The 14,364-nt window shown below is 43.4% G+C and overlaps 1 protein-coding gene across 1 annotated transcript; it reads left to right on the plus strand.

Annotated features, from left to right (window-relative positions):
* Positions 1-12,144: 12,144 nt before the first annotated feature.
* Positions 12,145-12,999, plus strand: LOC140547757 (cholesterol 25-hydroxylase-like protein 1, member 1). The gene has a single exon (XM_072670893.1). The coding sequence runs from the start codon at positions 12,145-12,147 to the stop codon at positions 12,997-12,999; it is 855 nt and encodes a 284-aa protein (XP_072526994.1).
* The last annotated feature ends 1,365 nt before the right edge of the window (positions 13,000-14,364 follow it).

Consider the following 14,364-nt stretch of genomic DNA (forward strand, 5'->3'; position numbering starts at 1 on the left):
CAGGAAATGCCCTTTTCTAGTTAAATCATTTTGTTTAGTAACTGTAGTGTAACTGTGTCTGTCAGATTTAGCTGTAACTGTGACTGATGATGTGGTTCATGGTTTACTTGTAAATATGCTGAAGGTCCAGAGGAGAGCTCAGTGATGAAGCTGATCACAGTGGGAGTGGTGGTCTTTCTGCTTCTATTACTCATCACAGCAGCTCTGTGTTTGTGCTGTGTGATCAGGAGGAGGAGGAGAGGAGCAGAGAGAGACACACATATTCAGGTACTGAGAGAGGATTTCACTTTCTTTCTCTCTACATCCTCCTATAAAGCTGCTGCTGAATAAAGACTGAAGCTGTGTTCTCCTCATCTCTCTCTAGAAGACCCCAAATCCTGCAGACCCCACATACACAGCTCTCAACCCCACCACCATCAGCTCAGACTATAATACTCTACAGGTGCGTCTCATGTGTGTGTGTGTGTGTGTGTTCTCCTGGTGAGTGTATTTAGTTCTATAAGTGTGTTTAGTGATGTTTTATTTTCCAGTGTGTTGGAGACTCTCCCAGTGACACATACACAACCTTAAACCCTGCAACCATGTCGTCTGATTATGACTCTCTGACAGTAAGTCTGCATTGCTAGAGTGTGAGTGTGTGTGTGAAGGTGTGTGTTTTAATATTTCTCTGGTGTGTGTTTTTCAGGGTGTGAAGGCTTCAGGCAGTGACCTGCAGCTGAGTGTCCTGCAGAGAAAATCTCCAGCAGCAGATTATGAAAACATACAGAGACAGTTTTCAGGTTTAATTTAATGTCTGTTTATTTTCTTTTATGTTGTTTATATCAGTGTGTTTTTATAGTGGCAGTTTATTCATCCTCATGTTTTAGAATATTTTAAGGACTAAAGCTGTGATTTGTATTAAATTGCTGTTTCTCTTTATCTTATATATAAAATATAAATAAAAATATTAAGCAGCTGTAAGATTCTTTCAGTGTTCAGTTTATGGAGCTTCTGTTGTTTGATGATGTTCTGATGGCAGAGAGGTGAAGGGCATCAAGGCCGAGCTGCAGACCCCCCCACCCAACAACTCAGAGTTCAGTAAAAGAGCTGAGCTCCATTAACTCCTCTAAAGAAACCATTATAACCTCACCATCCTCTGACAGCAAGAAGAAGATAATGAGGCATCTTGGAGGTGTTTTACTGCATAAAACATTTGCTGGTTTTGGGAGCTGGTTGGGATTGTGACACACTAAACCACACACCACAGCTATAAACACTAGATCACAGACACACACTCAGCCTGACTGCCCACCATCTACCAATAGTAGCTCATCACCACAGTCACCGCTCCTCTCTGTTTACTAAGGCTGACCTGAGAAGGTGTTAGTATCTGAAATGAAAAAAACAGCAGTCGTTTAACCACTCTATTGCATCATCCTGACATCTGTGTTTGTGTGTGTGTGTGTGTGTGTGTGTGTGTGTGTGTGTGTTTTGTATTCTTGTTTGAGGTTCTGTCTTTTTTGTCTCACACACACACAGCACTGCAGAGAAGAGCTGAAGGCAACACATGTAAAGTACCCACAGTTCTCTACACACATTTCAGTTCATCAGTGTTGAGTTTATTCAGCTTCTGTGCAGCACTTGGATTGTGCTGATCTTCTGTAGCAGCTTCTCACATTTACTGATCTCCACTGGAGCTCTGCTGCTCTTTCACCATCTTCACACCATCCCCACACTCAACAGTGTTACCACCTTGTCCCAACACATCCCCCTACTGTTATTATAAATATTACACATAGGAATCCCCCTATATCTACTCTATAGATGATATATAATATAGTATAATAATTAAAATAATAATAATAATAATATAAATATTTTCTGTTCTGGAGAAACGTAAACATTCTTCAAACTTTTAAAGGGAACATATTAGACCCCCAGCTCAGAGACAGAGCACGCCTACAGTACACTTTACTGCAGACTGGACCAAAGATCAGTTGTGTGTATTGTGGTTTAACAGCTTCTGAAGATACACACATAGCTCATCACATACACTATATAGCCCATGATTACAAGAGCAGGCCAGTTGTGCTTCCTTCAAGTATTTATATATATATAGATGTAATGAGCTGATCTGACCACTGGGGGGCAGCAATGAGTGAAGACATCAGATGTCCCTGCTGCTCTACTGGGCTTCAGCTGGAGGAGCTCATTTACTTCATCTACTTCAGAAAGTTACTGCAAAGCCAACGTGGTAAAAGCAGCTCATCCATTTCAAGTAAAGAAAGATTTGAACGCTTCAGCAAGAGGAACGTTTAGCATGTCCGCTAAAACTACGCCTGGGTTCTACGACTTTTTCCACAAGTGCTTTCATACACAGCTTCTTATTCAGTCAAAGCAGCTCAAATTAGCAACTAAACAGCAGATCAAACGACTCACCTCTGAGTGAACACAGCTGTCTCTGGTTAAGGTGTGTGTGTTCAGCTCATGGGGAGGTTTACCACAGACGAGTCCAGAGCTGACTTTTTCAAATGAGCTGTTGTTTTTGGAAACGGGGAGAAAACAGCCTCCTTCAGTCTGTCAGGCTCTCTGTGTCCCCCAGACACATCTTATGACTAGAACTGGAGCTTCACCTTCAAACTCTATCCGCGGAAACAGGAGCTCGAGCTGAACAGCGCTGAAGGAGTCCTGCAGAACAACGGTTGCTAAGCAGTGATTGGAGGGTTAAGAAAATAAGGCGGGGCTTGAAGGGAGACAGCGCGCTGTGGAAAGTGCTAAACTCTCATTAAAGAAATCAAATCTCAGCAAAATCTGCATTTAAGCCCCAAATTTAGCTCCTAGATATGAAGAAAGACAAGAGAATCAGCAGAGTGATGAGTGTTTACTGTAGTTCTGTTAGTAATCCCACTGTTTTTAGAATGGAGCTGGAATCTGATTACTGCCTTTTTCCTCTGGAACTGGACTTTTTTCTATCCTGATTACAGAAAACTGTTACATGCATTGTGTTTCCAGCCAACCCTGGATGATACACTCCTAATATTTCACTCCTAATAGTGTGGAGGCAGCAGAGAACCACGCCCCGATCTGTGACGTCATAATAGAGACACGCCCACGTAACGTTCCATATTTAATGGCTGGTCTCTCAGTACTGTAATCAGTAGATGTGTGACTGTGGAGGAGAGCACATCTCAGAAGACTTCTCATCAGGATCTACAGGAATTACTTCGAGATGAAACCGAACAGTCCTGAAGATGGACCCATTATTCTGGCCCCCTCCCTTCGAGAGAGCATCAGGAGGAAGCGGCAGGAGTATATGGAGAAAATGAGACTCATGATGGACGACCCAAATGTGGACGTTCAGGAGTCCCGCATGGACCCTTCACCACCCTGCAGTTTGCCTCCGATAAGGCAGAGGGTCAGAGTTCAGACCCCACAGGTGGTGATAGAACAGGGAAGGTCTCCCTTCAGGGTGGAAGAGGACCTGAAATTTCCTGTTCTCCACACCCCTGTCCCTCCACCTGCTGCTGCCAAGTCCAGGAGCAGGGCCTATGGGAACTCTTTTTCACTTCAGGAGTTCCTTTCACGCCCCCTGGTCCACACACCTGTCCCTCCACCTGCTGCTGCCAAAACCAGCAGATTCCCAAGACTGAGGGGGCTGAACATGGAGACCAAGGATAAGAACAAGACCAATGGGAGCTCCATTACTCTGGAGGAGTTCCTTTCACGGCCCTTGGTCCACACACCTGTTCCTCCACCTGCTGCTGCCCAACCTAAGGTGGATAAGAAAGGGTCCAAGGCCTACGATGCACCAGGTGAGTTCCAGTACTGAAAAAATAGTCTTTAACCTAGAGTATTTACATCTCAGGAGTCTTATGCATCATCTCCATAAACTCCATATAGCTCAGAAACACAATTTCTCTATATTACAAATTAGAAACACATACAAGTCATATTTAATAAGGAATGGAAAGATAATTAACCGTAGCAAAATCCTGTTCTTATGATTTTATGATGAAAATGAATTAAAATAGTTTAGGTGCTCTAACCAGGTTTATTTAATCACAGGTAGCAAGATCCCCAGGTGGGTAGGCCTAGGTAGGAATGAGGCTGGACTTAGGCAGGAGAGGAGGACAGGATGCCAGATGGACACTGCAGGACAAACAGCTGCTCCAGATGTGTCCGTGGTTAGACAGAGCAGGGGAGCAGAGACCAGCAAGGAGCCTGTCAACAACAGGGCTGCTCCACACCTTGCTGAAGGTAGTCAGGGAAGAGGAGAGGTGCTGGAGATCCCAGCCCTGACTAGCGAGCAGCCCCTTGACAGGCCTGAGCTGGCACTCGGCCAGGCATTTAGCCTGCTGCAGGATGAGGAATGGTATGTCTTCAGTGAGCTGGAGTAGACCCACCACCCTTCCACTGATCCAGTTCTAATGGAGCAGTGATGTGTTTTAGAGTAGTGCTCAGACTAGAGTTAGAATAGCTGAAGTTACCTGAGAATATACAACTAAAATGCTTTGGAGTATCCAGATAAAATTAGTGATGGAATCTTCTAAACATCAGAGTCTATAAAGTGTCTGAAGAGAATTTCCAATGATCTCCATCTACTGCTGCTCCTCTGTTGTTAAATGTTCAGTGTATTGACTCAGTCAATAACACCACCTTCCAGTCGTGTTCACCTCATTCTAATGTCTTGCTTTTGAAACAGGGAGAGGAAGATGGAGGGGCTGAAAGTGCTGCGCGCTCTGGCGGAACACCATGCCGAGGTTCTTCTGCCTGAGCTACATGATGTCTGCTTGGCTCTCATCAAGGAGGTAAGACCCACACTTCATACACACTCTGGACAACAGCTTCTGTAATGACATTATTCTAATTAATGCTAAAGCAAGTGTCAGTGGTTGAGTTAGAGACTGAGGCTCACTGTGCTTCTTTTGTCTCCACTGTCTCAGGTGAAGAACCTGCGCTCCATGGTGTCTCGTGCCGCCATGACCACCCTGTCCCAGCTGTACGCCCACCTGCAGCGGAAGATGGACAAGGAGGTGGAGGGCACTGCCTGTGTCCTCCTGCACAAGGCTGGGGAATCCAGCCACTTCATCAAAGAGGACGTAGAGGTGGCCCTCAGCACAATGGTGCAGAACTGCTCGCCTGGCCGGGTCCTGCACGCTCTACTGGCTGGTGGATTCAGGTAAACATCACATTCCATATTCATTAATAGATTTGAACTGTAAACTAAATGTAGTGGTCATGTGATCAATATCAGTGGTCATTCTAAAGACACAGTACAAACTGGCAACTAGCACTGATGTACGGCTGAGTCTCTTCCTACATTTTGGAGAAGATCTTGCTAGAAGGTGAGTCTAGAGTTCACCTGTGTGTAAACGCTGGATGTGTATCTTACTGTGTTCACTCTCCTCTCTCCAGCCACAGAAACGCAGCAGTGAGAAGATGCACTGCACTGCATCTGGAGAAGCTCTCTCACAAGTTGGGGGCTTCTCGTGTGCTGACCAGCAAGAAGGAATTCACCAGCAGGTTCCTGACCGCCGTCAGCAAACTGGCCCTGGACTCCGCACAGGAAGTGAGGTAAGCAGTTGCTTGTTTTTACACCTATTGGGTCAGAACTGAACACATCAGCATGTTTTCTTCACCAGCCAGCACTGAAAATGACCTTTTATCATTCTTCCTCCACAGACTCCATGCTCGAAACACCCTGAGATTTCTGGGGAGCCACGAGGACTGTGTGAAGATGGTGGACAAATTCGTGTCATCAAGGGACAAAAGATCAATCATGGACATCATCACCAAGAGCAGGTAAGAAGAAGAAAGTGATTTTTAAACAAATAAAAAAATACACTTTATGATGATCAAAGACTTTATTATTAATGAGTTTGATTATTAATGAGGGTTTTTGTGTCTCCTTTTTTAAATATACAGATGAAACCAGCAGAATAATGAAGAACAGATGCTCCAGTGATGATCAACAGAGACGTCCATCATTTCTATCATTTCTGCAGAATTCAGTGGTTGAGATGTAAGTAAAGTCATTCAGAGTGGTTTGGTGTGAAATGCTCCGTTCTAGAGAAACTTACAGAGTCAGAACTGTTCACAGTGGAGGTGATGGGAACCAGACGTCTGAAGAGTGGAATGCCTCTAAAAGCTCCATCAGAGAGTGTCCTCTCTCCCGTGTCGAAGAGAGCTGAGCTTTTATGCTGCGGGTGCTCCTTCCTGAACAAGCAGCAGCTGTCTGTGATCAGAGGTAGAGAACCCAGCATGAACGGTCAGGCGACCCAGCAACCCCACCTTCCTCTCCCCAAAGTCCCCCTCTTAGAGTCCAGCCACTAGGGTTAAACGTGAGGTGCACCCCGGTGTTTGGGCAACCACTGGGGAGTCCGGTGAAGGGAAGTGGTGTCACTTTGTGACATGGTTGCCACGGAGACCCAGGGATGGATCATTGTCTGCGTGCTCCAGGTTCTCGGGCCATGTGCAGCAGCAGCAATATCCCTTCTCTGTGTTGTCGCAGTCCTTGTCTCAGTGTTTCTCCTGTAGGCACCACTCAGACGTCAGGTTCCCATCACCTCCACTGTGAACAGTTCTGACTCTGTAAGTTTCTCTAGAACGGAGCATTTCACACCAAACCACTCTGAATGACTCTGTTTACATCTTAACCACTTAATTCTGCAGGAAACAGCAGCATCTAATAAACTCTAATTAAACTACATCAGTCTCTCTCTCATCAATAGAGGTTTAGCACTGGAGCTATGAGGCTAATGTAGGTGAAGTAATGACCAAACACGGACAAACGTCCAGATAAAAATCAGACTTCCAGACTCCACTACAATAGCAGTAACAGCAGAAACCTTCTCTTCTGAGGAAACAGAACTGGCTGCTTCAGATGGCTTTTCTCTGCTTCCTAAAGGAACATCTAAACAAGTAAACATTCATCATCAAAAAACTAAACTATTCAGGGATTGAGATTTAGACTTTTAGTCTTGACTGAATTCAGGAATATGTTCATTAAGAAATTGTTTAATATGTTAAATGTAGCTAATAACAAACTGCTACCTGTCACCTGATAAAGGAACACACTGATGCTGCCATATGAACAGTGAGACACCATGTGTCTATTCCAAGCTCTCATTTCAAACACACTGATGAACCAGTTCATCATCAGCCTAACATCAGACAGCCTTCCCACCTGCCTCTCCTCTGTCTCAGCTCCTACACAGCCGGGTTGTTTCTGTCACCTGATAAAAGAACACACTGATGCTGCCATATGAACAGAGAGCAGGAGCATTCACGGCTTTGTCTGAGTTTCATTATTAGCAGTATTGTTGACTCTACACATTCACTACTGAGAGTTTATTTCTTTGACTGACACTTTGACACTTTGACTTGATGTAAAGTAGCAGTGTTAGGATTGCCACCAGTTCCGTATAACAGCTTAAAGAATTGCTCCTCATTTAATAATAAAATGCTCTGTCTGTTACTGAATCAACACGAGACGTGGTTTTTGTGCACACAGCTGTTGGATGGTGTCTCTCACTCAGCCTACAGCAACAGAACCCTGTAGAACATGGAGACGTTCTAGATAAACATAACGTACTACAGCAGTCCAGAATGAGTGTCAATGTAATGGCAGGGTTTACTCACTGGGGGGCAGAAGAGTGTGTGCTGAACATCCTGCTCATCTGTGGGCTCTAGAAAAGGTCTGGAGGTGGAGGCTGGAGACTCTTCCTGTGTGTGAGAAGGTTTGAACTGAACACTGGAGTAGTGAACGTCATCCTCATCTCCTGGGATCTCTGTCTGTTTGGGGTCTGAGGTCATGGCTAAGACTGAAACAGAGAGAGAGATGATGTTTACAGTCTCTCTGCGAGTACGAGTTTAAGAGAACCTAGTTTTCCTAAGTCATTACATACATATTATACACACCAACTGTCCATAACTAACACCTCCTCCTTGTTTCTACACTCATTGCCCATTAGATCAGCTCCACTCACCATATAGGAGCACTGTGTAGTTCTATAATTACAGACTGTAGTCCATCTGTTTCTCTGCACACTTTCTTATCCTCATTTCACCCTGTTCCTCAATGTTCAGGACCCCACAGGACCCCACAAGATCACCACAGAGCAGGTATTACTTGGGTGATGGGTCATTCTCAGCATTCTCAGGGTCATCTGTGGTTTTACTACTGAGTGTTCATTCACTCTCCTTTATCCTTAAAAAGACTTTATCCAGCTTTTACAGAAGTAAATGTCTCTGCTGTCTGGGAAAGGTTTTCTACTAGATTCTGGAGCACTGCTGAGAGGATTTACATTCAGAGAAAATAGTGCTAGTGAGGTCAGGATGATCACCACCCACCTCCTCAGAATTCAGTTCTGGACAGTGAACTTATTATAGAGAGCTGCAGAAGAATTTTACAGCACAGCAATAAACACAAGTCCTGCAGTTTGTGTTTTATTATCTCATATTTCAGTGAATTCCTGACTAAAAGAAATGGAGTAATACGATAAGAAACTGCAGGATTTCTGTAGAGTTTATTGTAGAATTCTTCCACAATATCTAACATCTATAAAACCTTCACCTCCTCTTACAGCTCAACACACGGCTCCAGTTATTAGTCACTGATTCCAGTTTGCTTTCATACTTTGACTTTGACCACATTTCAGCCGTCCGAAGATCATCAGCTTCATACAGACAGAGTGTCCTACTGATCTCCACATTTGCTAGCTAGTGAACAGCGGATCACCATGATCTGTACCAGTAACATTAGCTTGCTAGCTGACATCAGTCTAACGTTAAAGTGACCTTCATACCGTTACAGTGAGCATCTACAGCTCTATTACTGTAAATACTGCTGTCCTTCTAAACCTACATGAAGCTGAAACAGCACTGTGTTCTCCGGCTGATCCTGGGGACTGGCTGAACTGCAGAGTGTAGGGTGTGATTTGGGACTGGGCTATAGTGACCTATAGGAGTGTAAGAGTGCAACTGCTAATATGTGAAGTGCACAGAGTGAGAAGCAGCGCTAAAGGATCTGCATCCTTCCTTAACCCCTACAGCCCCGCTGTATTTTACTGAACCCTCCTCTCATGAGAGAGGAAGCTGCTTTATTGTTCAGCTTTTATGAATCTTAAATAAAGATGGGAGTTTTCTCTCCTCTCTTCAGCTCTGCTTCTCTTCTCCTTTAGTTTGGAGCTGTTTTTATTCTCTTCTCTTTTCTTCTCTGTTCTGTTCGCAGTGATAAGCTCTGTACCGCCAGTCTGTGTCTGTCGCCCTCTGCTGGTAGCTGGCGGTACAGACTGACCCTTTACACCACAATTTAGTACAATGTACAGATGAGCATATAAGAGCTGTATTTTGTTGTAAAAGAGGCACCTTAGAGACACATGATCAACAGTTAAACTATTTAACATTTTCTTTTTCTTTTTTGTTTGCAGAGAAAACCTCTTTATACAGAACCAGTAGCGCTGTGTGCCGCCATCGCCCTCTGCTGGCAGCTGGCGGTACAGGCTGACCCCTAAACTGTTCACATTCTTTTGTAGTTATTTGACAAAAACCGAGAACCACAACTTAGAGGAATGTGAAAATGGTCATACTAGAGTTGTAGGTTGTTGTAAAGGAGGCATCGGATACAGCTTCTGTTGGAGACATATGATGAACCGTTTAGACGCTGTTAAAGTTTCTTTATTCAGCCTCTTTATACTGAACCAGTTTTGTAGTCTGTGTCGCCCTCTGCTGGCAGCTGGCGGTAAATGCAGCCTCTGTTCACCGTTCTGATGCGATGGAAGTTATTAGACAAAAAATGCCCACGACAATTAAGTGAAAGTTATGGACATATAATATTTATAGCTTCTTGTGAAGAATGCACTTAATACAATACAACCCAGCTGCTGCTGAAGTTCTTTATTTTCTCTTCTGTTTTGTTTGCAGAGAAAACCTCTTTATACAGAACCAGTAGCGCTGTGTGCCGCCGTCGCCCTCTGCTGGCAGCTGTCTGCATAGCCTGAACCCCTTACCCTGTTCAAACGCTATTGAAATTATTAGACAAAAACTGATCACCACAAATAAAAGATAATGTTAAATTAGGTCATATAACAGTTGTAGTTTATTGTGAATGAGACACTTGATAAAATATTACTTACTTTGGAGAGAAATGATAAACCATTTATTTTCCTTTTTGTTTGCAGAAACGCCGTCGCCCTCTGCTGGCAGCTGTCTGCATAGCCCGAATCCCTTATCCTGTTCAAATATTGAAATTATTAGACCAAAAAAACTGACCACCACAATGTAGTGGACTGTAAAATAGCCATATAAGCGCTGTAGTTAGTTGCGAAGGAGGCACCTCATAAAATGCAACGTGTCTCAGAGTCATATGATGAACCGTTTAGACGCTATTAAAGTTTCTTTATTCTGAACCAGTTTTGCAGTCTGTGCTGCGTCGCCCTCTGCTGGCAGCTGGTGGTAAATGCAGCGTCTGATCACAGTTTAGATTAAAGGCATTAGACAAAAACTGACCACCACAATTAAGTGGAAGATGAATTTGGACATAAAACAGTTAAAGTTTGTTGTGAAGGAGGCACTTAATAAAACTTCTTTTGGAGCCATATGATCAACCGTTCAGCTGCTACTGGAATGATTAGACAAAACTGACCTGCACAATTTAGTCCTTAGTGAAAAATGTAAACTTAGGTGTGTTAAGCTTTATTAAGCTACAGTGAACTAAAGTGTTCACTAATGACACTTTAACACGCTAATGATCAGTACACTTAAAGAGGGCGAGAAGGGTGAAGTTTACTTGATGAAGTTTACTTAGCTGAGCTAAAATGGAACTATTTAAAGTAAACCTGGACTTTAAACATACTACTGTACATGTATTAAAACCTATATACAAACACCTAAATACATTTTACATATACATAAACCTTTTCAGTTTATGTTGAAGTTAATACTACATTACACCAAAATATACTCAAATATATTTACATTAAATTAATTTATTGTAATTAATTTTGTTCTTGCTGTACTTTAAGAGAACAGTTAATGTAACTGATTGACCATGTAATGTTACACCCATCAAGAACAAAGTCCAGATTTTAAATCTCTGTCAGATTTGACATTAGCGATCACTTCATCATTCAGGCACCATCAAGCTCTTACAGCCTTCACCACTAAGACTAGACCCTAAGAACACTACACAGATTACAAGGGACCACATAGGGGAATGTAGCCTGGGGGAAATTACTGCACATTGATGGTGAGTAAAGGGGGAAAGACACACCCAGGTTGGAAATAGGTGGCATCAGGAGCCAATAGGAAAGAGAGAGTTTTACTCAAAGAGGTTGTATTCCACACACAACCCCACTGTATATTACTGACCCAGCACAGCTGACTCAGTTACTGGACTTGTTGGGAAACATCAATATGGGAAAAATGATTCAATCCAACATCAGTGAAGTTTATTTCTGTCTGTGTGTTTTTAAGATCACATGGACCAATCACTGTCCATTTACTAATGTCAACCAAATAAACTCAATTATTATAAGTTGATTCAACAAAGATCTGTAAAATGATCACAAACGCTCACCAAACTCAAAACAGTGGAATAATATGTGGGATGTTTCCAGTTTTACGACACCAGACTTCATGTATTTGGGTAGAAACAGCGTTTAGGATTACAGTAGACTTCATCATTTTATGAGAAATGGAGAGATTAGATTTAATGGTCTGACTCTGAAATCTGATATGTCCAGTTGAAAAGGCTGGCCAGTGCACAGCACTACTCGGGAGATTTTGGAGTTAAGAAGCTTTGGCAGGGATACAGCAGCTATTAGCCAATGTTTGAGAGGCTTGGCTAGACAGTCTGACTGAAAGTGTGACTGAAAGCAACCAGATAGAAAGTCCAAAAAGCCAGAATCCAGCTGAAATTCTAAAGGAGTGAAAATGAGGTTATTCGGGAGGGGTAAATCTCCCTCGGTTCAGTCTCAAGGTTGGGGAATGAAGATAATCCTGCACAATTTGGACTCACACAAAACCAACATTTAGAAAAAAGTTGTGAAGGAAAAACTGGTGTAACGCGGCTGTAGAGCAGGTTAGACTGTCTGGCTCAGAAGTATAAATAAGCTGAAGGCTTCCACACCAGTATGTTCTCCCTACAGCAAAGCAGAGAACAAGATGTGGAACATCAGTAAAGTTGCCTTGCAGCTTCCTACTTCCAGGACTTCAGACCGGCTTCTCCAGCCACTGTGGGACTACCTGCTGTTCCATCATTACTCCCTGGTCTCATCACCTTTCTTCCCTGTCATGCTCGCCTTCTCTAGCTACTTCATCTTCAGTTGTCCCTTTGCGATTCTGGACCTCCTGGGAGAGCACGCTCCTGCCTTTTACAGCTACAAGATCCAAAAGGAGAGGCGACCGACCGCCAGCAGGATGATGAGGAGCCTGGGCATAGCGCTGTACAACCACCTGGTCTTTGTGGTCCCAGTGGTTCTGATCAACAGTGCTGTGATGCCAGCTCCTCAGCTGCCTGCGCTTGCTCCAACAGTCTGGGAGCTTTTCTCCGGGGGTCTTGGTGCCTTGATCATCTTTGATACCCAGTACTTCTTCTGGCATATGGCTCATCACAGGAACGGACACCTGTATAAGTGGGTCCACGCCATCCACCATGACTACATCTCGCCCTTCTCCTGGTCCACCGAACATCTCAGTGCTGTGGAGCTGATGACAGTGGGTTTCTGGAGTAACCTGAACCCTCTCCTTCTACGGTGCCATCCCCTGACTACGTGGACCCTCACCATCTTCAGCATCTGGTTGTCTGTTGAGGATCACATTGGCTACGACCTGCCCTGGACCCCAAGCCACCTTGTTCCTTTTGGACTGCTTGGAGGAGCACTAGCTCATGACCTTCACCACCAGAAGCCCAGCAGCAACTTTGCTCCTTTCTTCAGTCACTGGGACAGACTTTTTGGCACATCCAACAATGTGGTGAAAAGGACTGAGAAACGCATGTTGGATGGGAAAGTCACTTAAACATGTTTATTTATTTATTTAGTGTACAAAAGCCAAAAAGACCAATATTTAAATATTATTTATCACTTTTTATTCTGCTGTTCTCTGTTGTGAATTCTATGCTGTATTTTCTTTATTAAACATGGATAAACATTAATAAATATATTTTAAGAAATGTGGTCTTGTGGGATGTTTTGCTTGGTAAGTCTGAGCATAATTCAGCAGCAACATGATCAAACTGCACTCAGTCAGATTTTGTTTACTTGACCTCAGTGACTACACTGCAGACAGTTAGAACTGAAATATTAATATATATAATATTTATTAATATAAATATGATATAAAAATTCTTTATAAACATTCTGAAGGGAATGAAGCTTGAGGACAAAGACAAAGCTAATCCTGTGCTACACACTGCAGAAGGTGTCTGGTACAGAACAGGAACTAGGACTAGGATGTGACGATGAGGAGCCTGGCTGTGGTGCTGCACATCCACCTAGTCTTCATGATAGCAGTGATTCTGGTTGGCAGTGATAAGAGCTGGATGGAGCCCAAATGTCATTTCTGACTTTAGTCTCTGTTATTAATCTCTCTGATTTAGACTCACCAAAAGTTTCATACTGATCACCTACATCTGCTACACCACTCATTCCTTCTGAGCTGGCACTGGTCACTAGGTGTAATACAGCAGCCCTATGATTAACATTACAGTAGTTTACATCCCTTGTAAATAAAGGGCATAATATTATGCAGCCAACTGGGTTACAGTGTGTTAGCTAGGGAACTGTGGGATTAGTGTTCAGACTGAAGAACTCCTTCTACCCTCTCCAAGTTCTTGCCAGTTTGTACTGTGCCTTTAGAATGACCACTGATATTGATCACATGACCACTTCATTTAGTTTACAGTTCAAATCTATTAATGAATATGGAATTTGATGTTTACCTGAATCCACCAGACAGTAGAGCGCGCAGGACCCGGCAGGAGAGCAGTTCTGCACCATCGTACTGAGGGCCACCTCTACGTCCTCTTTGATGAAGTGGCTGAATTCCTGAATCTCCCTTCATATAATCCACCCTGCACTTCTCAAAATACAGCGAGTTACTGAGCTCTCCCTAACTGTCTAACATCACTCCAGCTTCTGTAAACATGGCAAATTCACTCAGGACTCAACAAAGTTGATGCTGGCTCATGTTTCAGAGTCCTGAGTTAAGCCATGTTAAACAAACCCATCATGCAGTCAGAGAACTAGTTAACACTATGGGCTCCTACCCACTTAGCCACCATGCTAACGCTCCCATTATGAAAGCCTCAGTTTAGGGTGGAGCTGCTAGCAGCATCGTTAGCTAAGGAGCTAACACTGTTTTAACTCTGAAATGATGTCGGGT

Source organism: Salminus brasiliensis, chromosome 25 (assembly GCF_030463535.1).
Source record: "Salminus brasiliensis chromosome 25, fSalBra1.hap2, whole genome shotgun sequence".
NCBI lineage: Eukaryota > Metazoa > Chordata > Actinopteri > Characiformes > Bryconidae > Salminus > Salminus brasiliensis.